Source organism: Nerophis ophidion, linkage group LG08, assembly GCF_033978795.1.
Source record: "Nerophis ophidion isolate RoL-2023_Sa linkage group LG08, RoL_Noph_v1.0, whole genome shotgun sequence".
In the NCBI taxonomy this organism is placed as follows: domain Eukaryota; kingdom Metazoa; phylum Chordata; class Actinopteri; order Syngnathiformes; family Syngnathidae; genus Nerophis; species Nerophis ophidion.
Window position 1 is genome coordinate 20,491,646 of NC_084618.1, and position 18,495 is coordinate 20,510,140.

General features: G+C 38.8%; 1 protein-coding gene across 1 annotated transcript in view; it reads right to left on the reverse strand.

Annotated features, from left to right (window-relative positions):
- The window catches only part of LOC133557151 (laminin subunit gamma-3-like), a 182,285-nt gene that overhangs the window by 38,744 nt on the left and 125,046 nt on the right, over positions 1-18,495 (reverse strand). Inside the window, exons 11-12 of the mRNA XM_061907396.1 lie at positions 6,113-6,301; positions 144-389 (exon numbers count right to left, since the gene is read on the reverse strand). Coding sequence (XP_061763380.1) covers positions 144-389; positions 6,113-6,301 — 435 coding nt within the window. The remainder of the gene's footprint in view (positions 1-143; positions 390-6,112; positions 6,302-18,495) is intronic.

Sequence of the window (18,495 nt, forward strand, 5' to 3'; positions counted from 1 at the left end):
AAAGAACCCACTAGAGGGCAACCTCTCCCTTGACGTTTTTGTTCAATTGTAAATCAAATCAGTTTTGTAGCATGTTCTCCATAAAGATAATGCATTTTTCATCCTTTCGGCTTTTTTCAAGTCAGTCAAATGTTTGCACTTACGTTTGCACTTCGGTCCGGCGGCGTCGCCGCGAGCGTCGCCGTAGTAACCGTGGCGGCAAAGCTGGCAGCGCTCGCCCTTGGTGTGTCCCGTGCACTTCAGGCAGCGGCCCGTCAGGCGGTCACACACGCCCACCGCGTTGGCGTCCACGTTGCCGCTGCAGTCGCATGGGCTGCACGGGCGCGCCGCCCCCGATTCCCCCAGCGGCTCGCCGTAGAATCCGTCGTCGCACATCTGGCAGCGCGTTCCTGCGATACGAGGTCGAGCCCCGCCCCATAAATACTACATTAGGTACACGTGTGCATAAAAAGACAAATGATATACAATGTTCATGTTTTCATTTAACAAAATAAAAGCAGATCTGGACCCGGACACCTTCTTATATAAACCCAGATCAAGTACTAAACTACTTTAAGGTGTTAAATGTCTTCCTGCTCTGCCCGAACTTCACAGTTTTGACTTCACCACATGATAGAATTGTCATAAACATAAAAAAACATACATTTCTGCTGGTCCAAGAGCCTGTATGTCATCTGTTTTAAGAACCTACAGCATGAAACTTGTCCAAAGTCCTCTTTATGACATGGGTGCTCTGCTGTTTTTCAGAAACTACTGTAAAAAAAACTAGTCCAAGATCCCTTAAATGATAGAAACACTTTTGAAAACTGGTCCAAGATCCTCTATTTGACAGAAACACTATGCACTTAAAAAAAAAAAAAACAGTGCAAAAAAATAGTCCAAGATCCTCTATATAACAGGAGTGGTCAGCTGATTTAGTAAAAAGTTGCAAAAACTACTAAAAGATCCGTTATATGATAGAACCACTTGGCTGTTTTAAGAACCCGCTGCTAAAAAAGCTAGTGCTAGACCCTCTGTTCGACAGAAGAACTATGCATTTTTTAAAAAAACCTACAGCAAAAAACTAGTCCAAGATCCTCTACATGACAGAAGTACGATGCAGTTTTAAGAACATACTGAAAAAAACTAGTCCAAGATCCTCCACATAAAAGAAGAACTATGCCGTTTTAAGAGCCTGCTGGGGAAAAAATAGTCCAAGACACTCCATATGACAGAAGCACTATGCTGTTTTAAAAACTTACTGCACAAACTAGTCCAAGATCCTGTATATGACAGAGGCACTATGTTGTTTTAAGAACCTAAGCAAAAACCAGTCCAAATCCCTCTTTGTGACAGAAGCACTTTGCAGTTTTAAGGATTTACTGAATAAAAACTAGTCCAAGATCCTGTATATGACATAAACACTATGCAGTTTTAAGAACCTACTGAAAAAAACTAGTCCAAGATCCTCTACATGAAAAAAACACTATGCTCTTTAAAGAACCTACTGGGAAAAAAACTAGTCCTAGATCTTTTACCTGACAGAAGCACTGTGCAGTTTTAAGAGCCTACTGAAAAAAAAACTAGTCCAATATCCTCTACATAAAAGAAGCACTATGCCGTTTTAAGAGCCTGCTGGGAAAAAAATAGTCCAACATCCTCTACATGACAGAATCACTATGCAGTTTTAAGAGCTTTCTGAAAAAATAAACTAATCCAAGTCCCTCTATTTGACAGAAGCACTTTGCAGTTTTAAGAATCTACTGAAAAAAAATAGTCCAAGATCCCGTATATGACATAAGCACTATGCAGTTTTAAGAACCTACTGAAAAAAACTAGTCTAAGATCCTCTTCATGAAAGAAGAACTATGCTCTTTTAAGAACCTACTGGGCAAAAAACTATTCCAAGATATTTTACCTGACAGAAGCACAATGCAGTTTTAAGAGCCTACTGAAAAAAACTCGTCCAAGATCTTTTACACGATAGAAGCACTATGCAATTTTAAGAGCCTACTGAGAAAAACAAATTCAAGATCCTCTATATGACAGAAACACTATACAGTTTTAAGAGCCTATTGAAAATAGTCCTGGTTCATCTTTATGACATAAGCACAATGTTGTTTTAAAAACCTGCTGCACAAACTAGTACAAGATCCTGCATATGACAGAGGCATTATGCAGTTTTAAAAACCTACTGCAAAAACTAGTCCAAGATCGTTTATATGACAGAAGCACTATGCAGTTTTAAGAGCATACTGTAAAAAACTACTCCAGGTTCCTCTTTATGACAGAAGCACTATGCTGCTTTAAAAACCTGCTGCAAAAACTAGTCCAAGATCCTTTACATGACAGAAGCACTATGCTGCTTTAAAAACCTGCTGCAAAAACTAGTCCAAGATCCTTTACATGACAGAAGCACTATGCAGTTTTAAGAACCTACTGTAAAAAACTAGTCCAGGTTCCTCTTTATGACAGAAGCACTATGCTGTTTTAAAAACCTGCTGCAAAAACTAGTCCAAGATCCTCTACATGACAGAAGCACGATACAGTTTTAAAAACATACTGCACAAACTAGTCCAAGATCCTGTATATGACAGAGGCAGTATGTAGTTTTAAGAACCTACTGCAAAAACGAGTCCAATATCCTCTACATGAAAGAAGCACTATGCTCTTTTAAGAACCAACTGATAAAAAACCTAGTTCAAGTTCCTCCATATGACAGAAGCACTATGCGGTTTTAAGAGCCTACTGAAAAAACTAGTCCAAGATCCTCTACATGACAGAAGCACGATACAGTATTTTAAAACATACCGTACAAACTAGTCCAAGATCCTGTGTATGACAGAGGCACTATGTTGTTTTAAGAACCGACTGCAAAAACTATTCCAAGATCCTCTACATTACAGAAGCATTATGCAGTTTGAAGAACCTACTGAAAAAAACTAGCCCAAGATCCTCTACATGACAAAAGCACGATACAGTTTTAAAAACATACTGCACAAACTAGTCCAAGGTCCTCTATATGACAGAGGCACTATGTTGTTTTAAGAACCTACTGCAAAAACTAGTCCAAGATCCTCTACATAAAAGAGGCACTATGCTCTTTTAAGAACCTACTGCAAAAAAACCTAGTTCAAGATCCTCCATATGACAGAAGCACTATGCAGTTTTAAGAGCCTACTGAAAAAAAAACTAGTCCAAGATCCTCTATATGACAGAGGCACGAAACAGTTTTAAGAACATACTGCAAAAACTAGTCCAAGATCCTTTACCTAAAAGAAGCACTATGCAGTTTTAAAACCCTACTGAAAAACAAAACTAGTCCAAGATCCTCTACATGAAAGAAGCACTATGCTCTTTTAAGAAGATACTGAAAAAAAACTAGTTCAAGATCCTCCATATGACAGAAGCACTATGCAGTTTTAAGAGCCTACTGAAAAAAAAAATAGTCCAAGATCCTCTATATGACAGAAGCATGAAACAGTTTTAAGAACATACTGCAAAAACTAGTCCAAAATACTTTACATAAAATAAGCACTTTGCATTTTTAAGAACATACTGCAAAAACTAGTCCAAGATCCTTTACATAAAAGAAGCACGATGCAGTTTAAATGACCTACTGAAAAAACTAGCCCAAGATCCTCTACATAACAGAAGCACGATACAGTTTTAAAAACATACTCCACAAATTAGTCCAAGATCCTGTGTATGACAGAGGCACTGTGTTGTTTTAAGAACCTACTGCAAAAACTAGTCCAAGATCCTCTACATAAAAGAGGCACTATGCTCTTTTAAGAACCTACTGCAAAAAAACCTAGTTCAAGATCCTCCATATGACAGAAGCACTATGCAGTTTTAAGAGCCTACTGAAAAAAAAACTAGTCCAAGATCCTCTATATGACAGAAGCACGAAACAGTTTTAAGAACATACTGCAAAAACTAGTCCAAGATCCTTTACCTAAAAGAAGCACTATGCAGTTTTAAAACCCTACTGAAAAACAAAACTAGTCCAAGATCCTCTACATGAAAGAAGCACTATGCTCTTTTAAGAAGATACTGAAAAAAAACTAGTTCAAGATCCTCCATATGACAGAAGCACTATGCAGTTTTAAGAGCCTACTGAAAAAAAAAAATAGTCCAAGATCCTCTATATGACAGAAGCATGAAACAGTTTTAAGAACATACTGCAAAAACTAGTCCAAAATACTTTACATAAAATAAGCACTTTGCATTTTTAAGAACATACTGCAAAAACTAGTCCAAGATCCTTTACATAAAAGAAGCACGATGCAGTTTAAATGACCTACTGAAAAAACTAGCCCAAGATCCTCTACATAACAGAAGCACGATACAGTTTTAAAAACATACTGCACAAATTAGTCCAAGATCCTGTGTATGACAGAGGCACTGTGTTGTTTTAAGAACCTACTGCAAAAACTAGTCCAAGATCCTCTACATAAAAGAGGCACTATGCTCTTTTAAGAACCTACTGCAAAAAAACCTAGTTCAAGATCCTCCATATGACAGAAGCACTATGCAGTTTTAAGAGCCTACTGAAAAAAAAACTAGTCCAAGATCCTCTATATGACAGAAGCACGAAACAGTTTTAAGAACATACTGCAAAAACTAGTCCAAGATCCTTTACCTAAAAGAAGCACTATGCAGTTTTAAAACCCTACTGAAAAACAAAACTAGTCCAAGATCCTCTACATGAAAGAAGCACTATGCTCTTTTAAGAAGATACTGAAAAAAAACTAGTTCAAGATCCTCCATATGACAGAAGCACTATGCAGTTTTAAGAGCCTACTGAAAAAAAAAAATAGTCCAAGATCCTCTATATGACAGAAGCATGAAACAGTTTTAAGAACATACTGCAAAAACTAGTCCAAAATACTTTACATAAAATAAGCACTTTGCATTTTTAAGAACATACTGCAAAAACTAGTCCAAGATCCTTTACATAAAAGAAGCACGATGCAGTTTAAATGACCTACTGAAAAAACTAGCCCAAGATCCTCTACATAACAGAAGCACGATACAGTTTTAAAAACATACTGCACAAATTAGTCCAAGATCCTGTGTATGACAGAGGCACTGTGTTGTTTTAAGAACCTACTGCAAAAAATAGTCCAAGATCCTCTACATGAAAGAGGCACTATGCTCTTTTAAGAACCTTCTAAAAAAACAAAACTAATTCAAGATCCTCTGTATGACAGAAGCACTATGCAGTTTTAAGAGCCTACTGGAAAAAAAACTAGTCTAAGATCCTCTATATGACAGAAACACGAAAGAGTTTTAAGAACATACTGCAAAAACTAGTCCAAGATCCTTTACATAAAAGAAGCTCTATGCAATTTTAAGAACATACTGCAAAAACTAGTCCAAGATCCTATACATAAAAGAAGCACTATGCAGTTTAAAGAACCTACTGAAAAAAACAGTCCAAGATCCTCTACATGACAGAAGCAAGATACAGTTTTAAAAACATACTGCACAAACTAGTCCAAGATCCTCTACATGACAGAGGCACTATGTTGTTTTAAGAACCTACTGCAAAAACTAGTCCAAGATCCTCTACCCGAAAGAAGAACTATGTTCTTTTAAGAACCTACTGAAAAAAACAAAACTAGTTCAAGATCCTCCATATGACAGAAGCACTATGCAGTTTTAAGAGCCTACTGAAAAATAACAAACTAGTCCAAGATCCTCTATATGAAAGAAGCACGAAACAGTTTTAAAAACATACTGCACAAACTAGTCCAAGATCCTGTATATGACAGAGGCACTATGTTGTTTTAAGAACCTACTGCAGAAACTAGTCCAGGATCCTCTACATGAAAGAAGCACTATGCTCTTTTAAGAACCTACCGGAAAAAAAAACTAGTTCAAGATCCTCCATATGACAGAAGCACTATGCAGTTTTAAGAGCCAACTAAAAAAAAAAACTAGTCCAAGAGGATCCTCTATATGACAGAAGCACGAAACAGTTTTAAGAAAATACTGCAAAAACGAGTCCAAGATCCTTTACATAAAAGAAGCACTATGCAGTTTTAAGAACCAACTGAAAAAAAAAACTAGTCCAAGATCCTCTGTTAAGACCGGCTGGTGTCCATCAGAACTCCTGCCCCCTCACCTGTCTGGCCCGCAGGACAGTTGGTGCAGACCACCTGTGTGGTGCCGGGGAGCAGAGCACAGCTGCCGCGGTCGGGGCAAGGGCACGGCCGGCAGTCGCCCAGCGTGCCGGCCAGCGCGTTGCCATAGTAACCGTCCAGGCAGCGCTCGCAGTTGGTCCCGGCGGTGAAGTCTGAGCACTCGCAGACGCCTGCAACATAGAGAGAGAGAGAGAGAGTAAACATGTTCTGGAAAGACAAGGCTGCAGTTCCCGGGATCACCAGCAGGTGTCACTGTGTCTCCGACTCTGACTGCTGGTGAACTATAATTGCCTTTGGGACCTTTAAAAAGGAGCCAAATGCGGCCTAAAAAGGAACTACCATCTTTACCGGACTATTTAAGGCACAGTTAAAATCCTGTTTCCCCCCTCAAAACTTGATATTGCGCCTTATAAGGTCTAATGAACGGATTAGTTCTGGTTTTGCTTACCGACTTCGAAGCGATTTTATTTGATACATTGTGTATTGATAAGTGTGACCAGTAGATGGCAGTCAAACATAAGAGATACGTGTGGACTGCAAGATGACGGTAATATGGCTCCAGTACTCTGGAATGGCCTCCCGGTAACAGTTAGAGATGCATTTAAGTCTCATCTTAAAACTCATTTGTATCATCTAGCCTTTAAAATAGACCCACTTTTTTAGACCAGTTGATCTGCCGTCTCTTTTCTGCTCTTCCCTCCCTTCTTCGTGGAGAGGAGGTGGGGTGCACACAGATTAAGTGACCACAGATGACGCGCTAGCTGTTCAAAGTCAGGACTGGGGATGGACCACTCCACAATGGACTGGACTCTTACACTATTAACTGGATCCACTATGGACTGGACTCTCACAATATTAACTAAATCCACTATGGACTGGACTCCCACACTATTATGTTGGATCCACTATGTTATGGAGTCTCACACTATTATGTTAGATCCAGTATGGACTGGACTCACTATTATGTTAGATCCACTATGGACTGGACTCTCTCACTATTATGTTAGATCCACTATGGACTGGACTCACACTATTATGTTAGATCCACTATGGACTGGACTCTCACACTATTAAGTTAGATCCACTATGGACTGGACTCTCACTATTATGTTAGATCCATTAGGGACTGGACTCTCACACTATTACGTTAGATCCACTATGGACTGGACTCTCACACTATTATGTTATATCCACTATGGACTGGACTCTTACTATTTTGTTAGATGCACTATGGACTGGACTCTCACACTATTAACTAGATCCACTATGGACTGGACTCTCACAGTATTATGTTAGATCTACTATGGACTGGACTCGCACACTATTATGTTAGATCCACTATGGACTGGACTCTCACACTATTATGTTAAATCCACTATGAACTGGACTCTCACACTTTTATGCTAGATCCACTATGGACTGGACTTTCACACTATTATGTCAAATCCACTATGGACTGGACTCCCACACTTTTATGCTAGATCCACTATGGACTGGACTTTCACACTAATATGCTAGATCCACTATGGACTGGACTCCCACACTATTATGTTAGATCCACTACGGACTGGACTCTCACACTGTTTGTTAGTTCCACTATGGACTGGACTCTCACACTATTTGGTTAGATCCACTAGGGACTGGACTCTCACACTATTTTGTTAGTTCCACTATGGACTGGACTCTCACACTATTTGGTTAGATCCACTATGGACTGGACTCTCACACTCTTATGTTAGATCCACTATGGACTGGACTTCCACACTATTATGTTAGATCCACTATGGACTGGACTCCCACTCTTATGTTAGGTCCACCATGGTCTGGACTCTCACAGTATTATGCTAGATCCACCATGGACTGGACTCCCACACTTTTATGCTAGATCCACTATGGACTGGACTCTCACACTAATATGCTAGATCCACTACGGACTGGACTCCCACACTATTATGTTAGATCCACTACGGACTGGACTCTCACACTATTTTGTTAGTTCCACTATGGACTGGACTCTCACACTATTATGTTAGATCCACTATGGACTGGACTCTCACACTATTTACTAAATCCACTATGGACTGGACTCTCACAATATTATGTTAGATCCACTATGGACCGGACTCTCACACCAAAAAAATGTTCGGCTCAACCGGGAATCGAAAACCCCCCAAAAACAATTTCAGAAAATTAACCCAGATAACCCCAAATTCCCAGTTTTCCGGGTCATTTTTCAAACAATGTCTATATTCCTCTGATTGGTACCGTTGAGCACTGGTATCGATTCCCAAGCACCAGTAATTGGTACCGTATCGGTTCAAATGTGTCCCATTGCTTATTTCGGACCTACCAGAAACAACCTTTGCCTGTCTTCTCTGCAACCTGGGATCGCGCCAACAGCCAACTGGCAACATCGTCGGGAGTCTTTTACTTTAAAGTTTACCTTTTTTCCCGAGGAAGACAAGCAGTAAAAAATGGATGGATGTTTAAATTCAATTCTATGGTTATTCTAACACTTTTTGTTTAATTCACAAAAAAAAAGCCAAAGAAAAAGCAAAACGTGTCCAATGAAGACAACGCTGAAAAAAAGTGTTGCAAGATAAGGCGGGGGCCATGCACCATGACCGTTTACCCGCCGCGTTTTAAAACCAAAATGCTGATGCGGATCGACCACAGACTCAAGGTCAGGTTGCCATGCCAACACAGATGCTATTTATTGTTACGAGCCGAGTTTTATCGCCGCCAGGCAGCTAAAAAAGACTAAAATGAGGAGTGCGAATTACGTGTGTGCGTGTCAGTCGCCTCCCACCGCTGAATAAACGTCTGCCGGTGGTCATGTGACCTCCTGACCCGGTGTCAGGCGTGACGGCGGACGACAGCTGACCTCCATGCCTGATGAGGTGGAGACTTTTTGCGGCGGCGGGTAAATAATACATGACGTCTGTGAGGATGGTGTCTCAGTCACCGCTCTGACACGCACATAAAATTTGATAGCTCATGTTTTTTTTCTTGTTTTTTTTCTGAGCGGATAGCTGTGAAGGAAGAGCCTACGAGTAATTGCCAAGAACATTTACCTGGACTTTTTTCTCCAGTTCTATTTTTAAGATCCTCTACAGGACAGAAGCACTAAGCTGTTTTGGGATCCTACTCCAAAAACTAGTTCAAGATCCTCTACATGGCAGAAGCACGATGCTGTTTTAAGAACCTACTCCAAAAACTAGTCCAAGATCCTCTACATGACAGAAGCACTAAGCTGTATTGGAATCCTACTCCAAAAACTACTTCAAGATCCTCTACATGACAGAAGCACAATGCTGTTTTAAGAACCTACTCCAAAAACTAGTCCAAGATCCTCTACATGACAGAAGCACTAAGCTGTATTGGAATCCTACTCCAAAAACTACTTCAAGATCCTCTACATGACGGAAGCACGATGCTGTTTTAAGAACCTACTCCAAAAACTAGTCCAAGATCTTCTACATGACAGAAGCACTAAGCTGTTTTGGGATCCTACTCCAAAAACTGGTTCAAGAGCCTCTACATGACAGAAACACTAAGCTGTTTTGGGATCCTACTCCAAAAACTAGTTCAAGATCCTACATGGCAGAAGCACGATGCTGTTTTAAGACCCTACTCCAAAAACTAGTCCAAGGTCCTCTACATGACAGAAGCACTAAGCTGTATTGGAATCCTACTCCAAAAACTACTTCAAGATCCTCTACATGACAGAAGCACGATGCTGTTTTAAGAACCTACTCCAAAAACTAGTCCAAGATCCTCTACATGACAGAAGCACTAAACTGTTTTGGGATGCTACTCCAAAAACTAGTTCAAGATCCTCTACATGACAGAAGCACAATGCTGTTTTAAGAACCTACTCCAAAAAACTAATCCAAGATCCTCTACACGACAGAAGCAATATGTAGTTTTAAGAGCCTACTGCACAAAAAAAGTTCAAGATCCTCTATATGACAGAAGCACGATGCTGTTTTAAGAACCTAACCAAAAAACTAGTCCAAGCTCCTCTACATGACAGAAAAAATATGCAGTTTTAAGAGCCTAGTGCACAAAAATAGTTCAAGATGCTCTATAGGACAGAAGCACTAAGCTGTTTTGGGATCCTACTCCAAAAACTAGTTCAAGATCATCTACATGACAGAAGCACTAAGCTGTTTTAAGAACGTACTCCAAAAACTAGTTCAAGATCCTCTACATGACAGAAGCACTCTGCTGTTTTAAGAACTTACTCCAAAAAATTAGTCCAAGATCCTCTACATGACAGAAGCGATATGTAGTTTTAAGAGCTTACTGCACAAAAAAAGTTCAAGATCCTCTATATGACAGACGCACAATGCTGTTTTAAGAACTTACCCAAAAAACTAGTCAACGATCCTCTACATGACAGAAGCACTATGCAGTTTTTAGAATCTACTTCAAAACTCTAGTTCAAGATCCTCTACATGACAGAAGCAGTGCTATTTTAAGAACCTATTCCCAAAAACTAGTTCAAGATCCTCTATAAGACAGAAGTACTCGGCTTTTTTAAGAACCTACTCCAAAAAAATTGTTCAAGATCCTCTATATGACAGAATTACTCCACTGTTTTAAGAACCTACTTCAAAAATACTAGTTCAAGATCCTCTATATGACAGAAGCACTTGGTTGTTTTAAGAACCTGCTGCAAAAAACTAGTCCCAAATTTTTGATATGATGAAAACATGTTGCTGTTTTCAAAAGATACTGCAAAAAGTAGTCAAAGATCCTCTACATGACAGAGGCAATATGCTGTTTTAAGAACCTACTCCAAAAAAAGTTTAAGATCCTCTATATGACAGAAGCACCATGCTGTTTTAAGCACCTACTCCAAAAACTAGTCCAAGATCCTCTACATGACAGAATCACTAAGCTGTTATGGGATCCTACTCCGAAAACTAGTTCAAGATCCTCTACATGACAGAAGCACGATGCTGTTTTAAGAACCTACGCCAAAAACTAGTCCAAGATCCTCTACATGACAGAATCAATACACAGTTTTAAAAGCCGAGTGCACAAAAATAGTTCAAGATGCTCTATATGACAGGAGCACTAAGCTGTTTTGGGATCCTACTCCAAAAACTAGTTCAAGATCATCTACATGGCAGAAGCACTAAGCTGTTTTAAGAACGTACTCCAAAAACTAGTTCAAGATCCTCTACATGACAGAAGCACTCTGCTGTTTTAAGAACCTACTCCAAAAAAATAGTCCAAGATCCTCTATATGACAGAAGCAATATGTAGTTTTAAGAGCCTACTGCACAAAAATAGTTCAAGATCCTCCATATGACAGAAGCACGATGCTGTTTTAAGAACCTACCCAAAAAACTAGTCCAAGATCCTCTACATGACAGAAACAATACGCAGTTTTAAGAGCCTACTGCACAAAAATAGTTCAAGATCCTCCATATGACAGAAGCACTATGCTGTTTTAAGAACCTACTCCAAAAAACTAGTCAAAGATCCTCTACATGACAGAAGCACTATGCAGTTTTTAGAATCTACTTCAAAACTCTAGTTCAAGATCCTCTACATGACAGAAGCACAGTGCTATTTTAAGAACCTACTCCCAAAAAGTAGTTCAAGATCCTCTATATGACAGAACTACTCGGCTATTTTAAGAACCTACTCCCAAAAACTAGTTCAAGATCCTCTATATGACAGAAGTACTCCACTGTTTTAAGAACCTACTCCAAAAATACTAGTTCAGGATCCTCTACATGACAGAAACACTATTTTGTTTTAAGAACCTACACCCAAAAACTAGTTCAAGATCCTTTATATGACAGAAGCACTGTGCTGTTTTAAGAACCTACTCCCAAAAAACTAGTTCAAGATCCTCTACATGACAGAAACACAATGTTGTTTTAAGAACCTACTCCCAAAAAACTAGTTCAAGATCCTCTACATGACAGAAGCACTGTGCTGTTTTAAGAACCTACTCCCAAAAAACTAGTTCAAGATCCTCTACATGACAGAAACAATATGTTGTTTTAAGAACCTACTCCCAAAAAACTAGTTCAAGATCCTCTACATGACAGAAGCACTGTGCTGTTTTAAGAACCTACTCCCAAAAAACTAGTTCAAGATCCTCTACCTGACAGAAACACTATGTTGTTTTAAGAACCTACTCCCAAAAAACCAGTTCAAGATCCTCTATATGACAAAAGCACTCAAATGTTTTAGGAACCCTTCTGCAAAAACTAGTCCAAGATCCTCTAAATGACAGAAGCACTCTGCTGTTATAGGATCCTACTCCAAAAAACTAGTTAAAGATCCTCTACATGACAGAAGCACAATGCTGTTTTAAAGGACCTACCCCAAAAAACTAGTCCAAGATCCTTTACATGACATAGGCATTATAAAGTTAAAGTACCAATGATTTTCACACACACACACACGCGCACTAAGTGTGGTGAAACGTGTCCTCTGCCTTCAACCCATCCCATTGTTCACCCCTTGGGAGGTGAGGGGAGCAGTGAGCAGCAGTCGTGGCCACGCTCAATAATAATTTTTGGTGATTTTAAACCCCAATTCCAACCCTTGATGCTGAGTGCAAAAGCAGGGCGGTAACGGGTCTTCGGTACGGCTCGGCCGGGGTTTGAACTCGCGACCTACCCATCTCAGGGCGGACACTCTAACCAGGTCTGCTTTTTTAAGAACCTACTCCAAAAAAAGTAGTTCAAGATCCTCTACAGGGGGCATTTTTTACCATTTCAGTCACTGTCAAAGATCATCTATTGTGACAAGAATGCTCGGGTTGACAGGCCCAAGTTTCTTCATAACAAATATGTTTCTACTCCATGTCGACACTGTGAAGCCTTTGCCAAATACTGAGACCTTGGAAATGTTTTTGTTTTAGCGTCCTTGTTTCTACCTTCTAAGGCCCAGTACAAGAGCAAGGCCACCCAGCTTGCTGCAGGAAGGCAAAGATTAGATGGAGAGCGGAAAAAAAGATTTAAGTCAATAAACATGAATTATATGAAGGAAAAACTGCTTGGAAATGCTAACAGAGTCAAAAGCGAGACCGAATACTGTCCTCTGGTGGGACTAAGACGGGGGTGAGCAACAGATGCTGGCACTCCTTTTTTGTCTCATTTTGTCCACCAAACGTTTTATGCTGTGCGTGGATGCACTAAAGTGAAGCTGTGTTGAAGTTATTGACTTGTGTGGAGTGCTAATCGGGCTTATTTGGTCCATATGCTAATCGATGCTAACGTGCTATTTAGGATACCGACAGCCATTACACTCCATAATGTTCCTTTTTGACTGTACTTGAATGTATAATAGACTGCATTTATGTTATTCTAATGTGAATAATGCATATAAACGGTTTTTATGTTACTTTACATGTGAATACTGCTGTATAATCCACTGTTTATATTATTCACATGAGAATAATGCTGTATAAAAAACTGTGTTTATATTATTCACATGTGAATAATGCTGTATCCATCCATCCATCCATTTTCTACCGCTTATTCCCTTTTGAGGTTGCAGGGGGCGCCTGGACAAGTCGTCACCTCATCGCAGGGCCAATAATGCTGTATAATGGACTGTAATTAAATTAGTCACATGTGAATAATGCTGTATAATAGACTGTTTTTATGCTATTTACATGTGAATAATGCTGTATAATAGACTGTATTTATATTATGCACATGTGAATAATGCCGTATAATAGACTGTAATTAAATTAGTCACATGTGAATAATGCCGTATAATAGACTGTTTTTATGCTATTTACATGTGAATAATGCTGTATAATAGAATGTACTTATGTTATTCACATGTGAATAATGCTGTATAATAGACTGTGTTTATATTATTCACATGTGAATAATGCTGTATAATAGACTGTTTTTATGCTATTTACATGTGAATAATGCTGTATAATAGAATGTACTTATGTTATTCACATGTGAATAATGCTGTATAATAGACTGTGTTTATATTATTCACATGTGAATAATGCTGTATAATAGACTGTTTTTATGCTATTTACATGTGAATAATGCTGTATAATAGAATGTACTTACGTTATTCACATGTGAATATTGCTGTATAATACACTGTAATTAAATTAGTCACATGTGAATAATGCTGTATAATAGACTGTTTTTATGCTACTTACATGTGAATAATGCTGTATAATAGACTGTATTTATATTATTCACATGTGAATACTGCTGTATAGTAGACTGTATTTATATTATGCACATGTGAATAATGCCGTATAATAGACTGTAATTAAATTAGTCACATGTGAATAATGGTGTATAATAGACTGGTTGTATGCTATTTACATGTGAATAATGCTGTATAATAGAATGTACTTATGTTATTCACATGTGAATAATGCTGTATAATAGACTGTGTTTATATTATTCACATGTGAATAATGCTGTATAATAGACTGTGTTTGTATTATTCAGATGTGAATAATGATGTATAATGGACTGTATTTATATTACTCACATGTGAATAATGCTGTATAATAGAATGTATTCATGTTATTCACATGTGAATAATGCTGTATAATAGACTGTATTTATGTTATTTACATGTGAATAATGCTGTATAATAGAATATACTTATGATATTCACATGTGAAGAATGCTGTATAATAGACTGTATTTATGTTATTCACATGTGAATAATGATGTGTGTATATATATATATATATATATGGTACATTGTTATTTTGCAGTACTAACGATAGTCCTAAAAAAAAACAACAGTATTGTGCCACTTATAGCGAGCTGCTCACGATGGCTGGAGTGGCCAGCTGGCAGCTAGCGCACTAATTGCTAGCTGACGACGAGAGCTCTTATCGTTAGTTGAGTACTAAAACCCTGGCAAAGAAATGATTTCCCATCTTTGGACGGGGTGGACTGAGCACGAGAGCTCATGTCATGTATGGTGGTGGCGGCATCTGGGAGACGAGTCAGGGTCGAGGGAAAGATGAATGCAGCAATGCACAGAGACATCCCGGATGAAATTCAACGCTGTATGTGTGGAGGGGCGGGGGGTGTGGCCTGCGCGCCTGCCGCGGAATAGGGGGTGTGACAGGACCGGCCTGAAAGACAGCGACGGGTGAGTAGATGGCCCAGGTGGGACCTTGTTATCTAATCACCTGTCGCCTTTATTAGCAGCAGCCGGTATGAGACACTCTGTTGGAGTCGGAGTGGGAGCCAAAGAGAGAGAGAGAGACACAAACAAAGAGAAAGACATTTTGCTGGACATTTATTACAGCGTTGTGCCCTGAAATCTGGGGTGTGGTGGCCCGCACAACCCACTAGATGGCAACCTCTACGATAAGTTTGTCCTTAAATAAAATAGTGAACATACAAGACAACTTATCTTTTAGTAGTAAGTTAATAAACAAAAAGGCTCCTAATTTGTCTGCTGACGTACGCAGAACATATTGTGTCATCTATCATTCTGTCAACATTACTGAGGACAAACGGTAGAAAATTAATTATTAATCTTCTTGTATATTTACTGTTAATACCTGCTTACTTTCCCTTTTAACATGTTCTATCTACACTTCTGTTAAAATGTTATAATCACTTATTCTTCCGTTGTTTGGATACTTTACATTAGTTTTGGATGATACCACACATTTGGGTATCGATGCGATACCAAGTAGATACAGGATCATACATTGGTCATATTCAAAGTACTCATGTGTCCAGGGATGTATTTCCTGAGTTTATAAACATAATATACATTAAAAAAAAATATCGATGTAATCATAGTAGTATCGACTAGATACGCTATTGTACTTGGTATCATTACAGTGGATGTCATGTGTGGATCCACCTTTGATGTTTGTTTACATTGTGACGCCGGTGTAAAGTGAAGCATGTTTAGCTATCCCTCGTCCTCCAGTGATAACGCTACTTGTAAAGAAACTTAATGTGTCGCCATAGAGGCGAGGATTAGTGATTTAGAAGTATCTAAAACACTGCGGATGGACGTTAGCCATGAGGGTGTTTCAGTGTTATAACTTCACCTTTATCGTTCATTTTTAAGCCAAAATGCGTCCGTTCTCCCTTTGCTGTCTCCACACCGTGTCTGCTTGTCAGTACTCTGTGCGAGTGTGCTGCCGAACGTGCTCCCCTGCTGGTAAAACCAGGGTCTCGAAAGTCACCTCCTGCTCAGGATCACAAACACCACGCTGCTGAGTCATCACATACGTTTTGGCCTCCGAACAAAGACAAAAAAAACAAAACAAAAGTGAAGATGGTCGCCTCATATCCCGCTCAGTCATCGTCACGCTCGCCGCGCCACTCAGCACTTTTTAGCGGCCGTTAAAAAGCAATCACGGCTCGTTGGGTCCACGTCGCCTTTGAGGTCTCACTCCTCCTTAAAAACAATGTTGCGCTCCTGTCAGAGAAAGGATCTTTGACTAACGTTGTCGTAGAGAATCTCTGATTACAGTCTTTATAAACAGAAGATCAATCCTGTCATTTAGAGGATCTTTGAGTAACCTTTTTTATAGTATATTGCTTAAAAGAGCTTAGTACATCTGTTACATTGATGATCTTTGACTTGTGTTTTTAGAGTATAGGTTCTTAAACCATAGCACACCTGTCTAAAAGAGAATCTTTGACCAGTGTTTTTGCAATACGGCCTTAAAACAGTGTTGTGCTCCTGTCATATACAGGATCTTGGACTAACGTTTTTGTCAGAGATTCCTAAACACAGCACTTCTGTTATAAAGAGGATCTTTGACTCCAGTCCTTAAAAAAAGAAGAGCAATCCTGTTATTTAGAGGATCTTTGATTAACATTTTTTTTATAGTATATTGCTTAAAAGAGCTTAGCACATCTGTTACATAGATGATCTTGGGCTTGTGTTTTCAAAGTATAGGTTCTTAAACCATAACAGTCCTGTCAAATAGAGAATCTTTGATCAGTGTTTTTGCAATACGGCCTTAAAACAGTTTTGTGCTCCTGTCATATAGAGGATCTTGGACTAACGTCTTTGTCGGAGATTCTTAAACACAGCACATCTGTTCTAAAAAGGATATTTGACTCGAGTCCTTAAAAAATAAAGAGCAATCCTGTCAATTAGAGGATCTTTGACTAACGTGTTTGTAGTAGATTGTTAAAAACAGCTTAGCAATTATTTTACATAGATGATCTTTGACTTGTGTTTTCAAAGTATATGTTCTTAAACCATAGCATTCCTGTCAAATAGAGAATCTTTGATCAGAGTTTTTGCAATACGGCCTTAAACCAGTGTTGTGCTCCTGTCATACAGAGGATCTTGGACTAACGTTATTGTCACTGATTCCTAAACACAGCACTTCTGTTATAAAGAGGATCTTTGACTGGAGTCCTTAAAAAAAGAAGAGCAATCCTGTTATTTAGAGGATCTTTGATTAACATTTTTTTTATAGTATATTGCTTAAAAGAGCTTAGCACATCTGTTACATAGATGATCTTGGGCTTGTGTTTTCAAAGTATAGGTTCTTAAACCATAACAGTCCTGTCAAATAGAGAATCTTTGATCAGTGTTTTTGCAATACGGCCTTAAAACAGTTTTGTGCTCCTGTCATATAGAGGATCTTGGACTAACGTCTTTGTCGGAGATTCTTAAACACAGCACATCTGTTCTAAAAAGGATATTTGACTCGAGTCCTTAAAAAATAAAGAGCAATCCTGTCAATTAGAGGATCTTTGACTAACGTGTTTGTAGTAGATTGTTAAAAACAGCTTAGCAATTATTTTACATAGATGATCTTTGACTTGTGTTTTCAAAGTATATGTTCTTAAACCATAGCATTCCTGTCAAATAGAGAATCTTTGATCAGAGTTTTTGCAATACGGCCTTAAACCAGTGTTGTGCTCCTGTCATACAGAGGATCTTGGACTAACGTTATTGTCACTGATTCCTAAACACAGCACTTCTGTTATAAAGAGGATCTTTGACTGGAGTCCTTGAAAAAAGAAGAGCAATCTTGTCAATTAGAGAATCTTTGATCAGTGTTCTTGCAATACGGACTTAAAAACAGTGTTGTGCTCCTGTCATACAGAGGATCTTGGACTAACGTTTTTGTCGGAGATTCCTAAACACAGCACTTCTGTTATAAAGAGGATCTTTGACTAGAGTCCTTTAAAAAAGTAGAGCGATCCTTCATTTAGTGGATCTTTGATTAACATTTTTTCTAGTATATTGCTTGAAAGAGCTTGGCACATCTGTTATATAGATGATCTTGGGCTTGTGTTTTCAAAGTATAGGTTCTTAAACCATAGCACTTCTGTCAAATAGAGAATCTTTGATCAGAGTTTTTGCAATACGGCCTTAAAACAGTGTTGTG